General features: G+C 51.4%; 1 protein-coding gene across 1 annotated transcript; it reads left to right on the top strand.

The window, feature by feature from the left end:
* Positions 1–1,512: 1,512 nt before the first annotated feature.
* Positions 1,513–2,946, top strand: LOC311436674 (inositol 1,4,5-trisphosphate receptor-interacting protein-like 1; the record flags this gene model as incomplete). Its single annotated transcript, XM_084519036.1, has 1 exon — positions 1,513–2,946. One exon carries the CDS (start codon positions 1,513–1,515, stop codon positions 2,539–2,541), a length of 1,029 nt encoding a protein of 342 aa, XP_084375162.1. The 3' UTR covers positions 2,542–2,946.
* Between the last annotated feature and the right edge of the window lie 456 nt (positions 2,947–3,402).

Below are 3,402 nucleotides of genomic sequence, written 5' to 3'. Positions count from 1 at the left end.
AGGTTGGATATTTTCTTCTGGGTGGTTTTAACCTGTTCTTATCCTTCATCTTAGATTTTGCCTCAGAACAATCTTCTCTTCTAACATATCCCACCAAAGTGTTTTTTGACACACATGTAAGCTCATGCTGTTCTCAGAGTTGCAAAGTATAAACCAGCCTACGAATTACTTATTTCTCCCAGACATTATAGTCTCTTTGTTCACTGTATTTGTCTTCCTTAAAGTGAACACACTACTTTCTTGCCAGACACAAAAGCAAAAAAAATACTGTGATTTAAAGTACTGCATCTAATGCAAACAAATTCTGCTATTTTACTTTCCCAATGTCTTTCTGCATAGCCTTTATCCATTTTCTTCATTTAACAATTCACCTATTTCTGCCTTCAAGTCACTTTTTGGTTTGTTTGTTTTTTGTTTTGTTTTCTTGGTGCACTTGCTCCCTCTGGGAGACAATTTTGTGGTACCATCCTTCATTTTATAAATCATGTTTGTCTTCATTTTTTCTGCTTTTTAATTGTTTTCAATTAGGAAGAATGTGTTTTGGATCTGTTTATTCAATCTTTTTCTAAACTCAAAACCTTTAATTGCAGTATTAATTCCCACTTGAGTCATAATTTCTTGCAGAGTGCCATAGCTGTGAGTAGACAGGAACAGTTGTATTAGGAGGGACTAACTTGCATGTTTTCGGTGGGTTTACTAAAAACATTTCACAGCTGGGAAAGAACTTTTGACTCAAAACTTCAGCTAACCTAATAAAAACATTTAAGTTTAGACAAAGCATCTTGCTTGTTCTAGAAGTCTCATGAGAATATGTTTCTCTTGGGAGATTCCCAGCACTTTCAGAAGTGTGACATATATTTCTCATCTCTCAAAATTCTGCTGCACAAAGAACACCTGAAAAAGACAACAAGTTAAATGAGGAAGCACAAAATGTTCTGAGATGAAGGTGGTTTGAATACCAACAGGAGATAGCAGCTAATTTCCCAATAACCGTAATTGTTCTCTGATAATTTTCCGTGAAGATATTTAAATGTTGTTCAGTAGCTTTCTGTAAGATTCATGGTTACGGGTAGGATACATCTCAGGGTACAGAACTACTGGAGAGAGTGTCCAAAGGAGGGCAATAAGGATGGTCTAGAGCAGAAAGCATATGAGGAGCAACTGAAGTCACTTGGTTTGTTCAGCCTAGAGGAGAGAAGGCTGAGAAGCTGGACATGATGACCCTGAAGGGTCCCTTCCAATTCAGGATAGTCTGTGATTCCATGTCCAGATGTCTTTTGACTCTCCCTCTTTAGTTCTGCAACAGTCACCCAGCAGAGGCCCTCTTCACCTTTGAAAAGTAGAGCAGAGCAGGAGAGAGGAGGGGGATTGGTGTGATGTGGCTGTGGTGCCTCTGACAGCCCAGAGGATGAGTCACAGCGGGGGAGCTGTCATCAGGGCCAGCAGCAGCAGCGCCACCACACTTTGGCCTTGTGCAGTTTCGGCGTGTGCAGTTTGCACCTCCTGCAAGCCATGGCTCGGCTGATCTTCCTCGCCCTGGCTGTGCTGGGCATTGCCCAGAAGCCGTGGTTCCTGGATGATCATGTGGATGTGGATGAAAATGAGCGAATGCAGCATCATGCGGAGCAGCTGATTGAAGGCATGGCTCGGCTGCTGCATGAGATGGAGGAGAGGAGCCAGGAGCAGAGCGGGATGGCCCTGGGAGCCCTGCTCTTCACTGCCTTGCAGCAGTGGCAGCTCTGGACCTTTATTGACCTCCTTGTCCTGCTCTTCGGGCTCTGCCAGTGGCTCAGGAAATGGAGACTTGGGCTCCGCAGCAGAAGCAAGCAGGGCAGCAACCCAAGGAAGAAGGAGAAGGACGAAGACAACACCAACACCGATGACACCCGGGATCTGGGCAGGGTTGGGGCCGATCGCACCCTGTGGCCGGCGCCGTACATGGCCGACAAGTGCAAGGTGGTGGAGGAGCTGGTGGACAAGCTTCCTGGTGCCTGCCAAAGACTCTCCAGGGAATCTCTCTTCAAGCCACGGCTGCAGCCAGCCATCGGTGTGGGCTGCTTCTCTGAAGACAGGAGTACCCGGCAGGACAACGTCCTCTACCACCTGCTCGTGCCCCTGAGGCCTCCCCCCGGGCACGCCTTCCACCCAGAGCTGGGCGCCGAGGGGGAGACGCCAGCAAGGAAGCCCGGCCTGCGCGTGGAGCTAGAGTGTGGCTGCACGAGGGAGTGGCTGGCGGGGGACATGCTGTGCTTCCTCCACCACCCCGAGCACGAGCTGAGGAGAAGACAGGAGCCCAGCCTGCTGCGCACCCTCTGCACCGGCTCCTACCTGGATGTGGAGGAAACCACTCGCTGGTTCCAGGCCTTGGTGAAAGCAGCCTGGGAGCTTCTGCTGCAGTCGCGCCACTGCCGCCTGACGGTGCTGCCCTCCCGCCGCTCCTGCAAGATCAGGCTGGCCAACGCCTCCCAGAGCACCCTCTCCATTGAGATCACGCTTGGGGTGCGGCTAGACAACTCGGACTCCTTCCTGAGCCTGGAGTAGCCGCGGCCAGCTTCACCAGCAGCACGGCGCCGCCAAAGAGCTGTGCTGTGGCAGAGATGCAGTCTGTCGGGCACACGGCCAGGCATGCCTGACCCCACAGCTTCCACCTCAAACAGCTGCAGCCCCGCGCCCGTATGCTGGTGAGCAAAGGCTTTTCCCCCCACGCCCTGAAGATGGCTGTGATTCACCAGCTGACAGCCACAGCCCTGGCAAGCCTGGCAAAGGAAAGATTGCCCCCTGCGCCTGGATGACCTCCTGCGGTGCCTCTGCTGCTTCCTGGAGAGGAAACACCTCAACCGCTTCCTCGAGAGGGAAGGCAACGAGAAGGTACCTGAGGAGAGGGATGTTGTTGTCCCCAGCCTCCCGAACAGCTGGACTGCTCAACTTCTTCCAGGCAGTGAGCACCCAAACTCTTGGAGAGAGTCCATTCTGTCAGGGAGCTTCATCCTATATATTGACACCAATAAACAGCCTATGTGAACAAACGCTCTGACCGTGTCTGTGCAGCACTTTGGGGGGAACATGGGCACAGGGTGCTGAGTGCACCGCTGTCACAGAATTAGGAAATGTTTTCCAAAAACACAGGAGCCAGTGTCTGGCTGAGGGTGGAAGGGACCTCTGGAGGTCACTTGGGGAGCAGAGGGGCAGCTGCTGAGCTCTGCTCTGCGGGGACAGCGACAGGACCTGAGGGAACAGCATGGAGCTGGGACAGGGGAGGGTCAGGATGGGTGTTAGGAAAAGGCTTTTTAATCAGAAGGTGATTGGGCACTGGAACAGGCTCCCCAAGGCAGTTGTCATGGCACCAAGCCTGACAGAGTTCAAGAAGTGTTTGGTCAACATGCTCAGATGTATGGTTTGATT

The sequence above is a fragment of the Aythya ferina genome (assembly GCF_964211825.1).
Source record: "Aythya ferina genome assembly, chromosome: 1".
Taxonomy (NCBI): Eukaryota; Metazoa; Chordata; class Aves; order Anseriformes; family Anatidae; genus Aythya; species Aythya ferina.
This window is presented reverse-complemented; position numbering and strand designations above follow the sequence as displayed.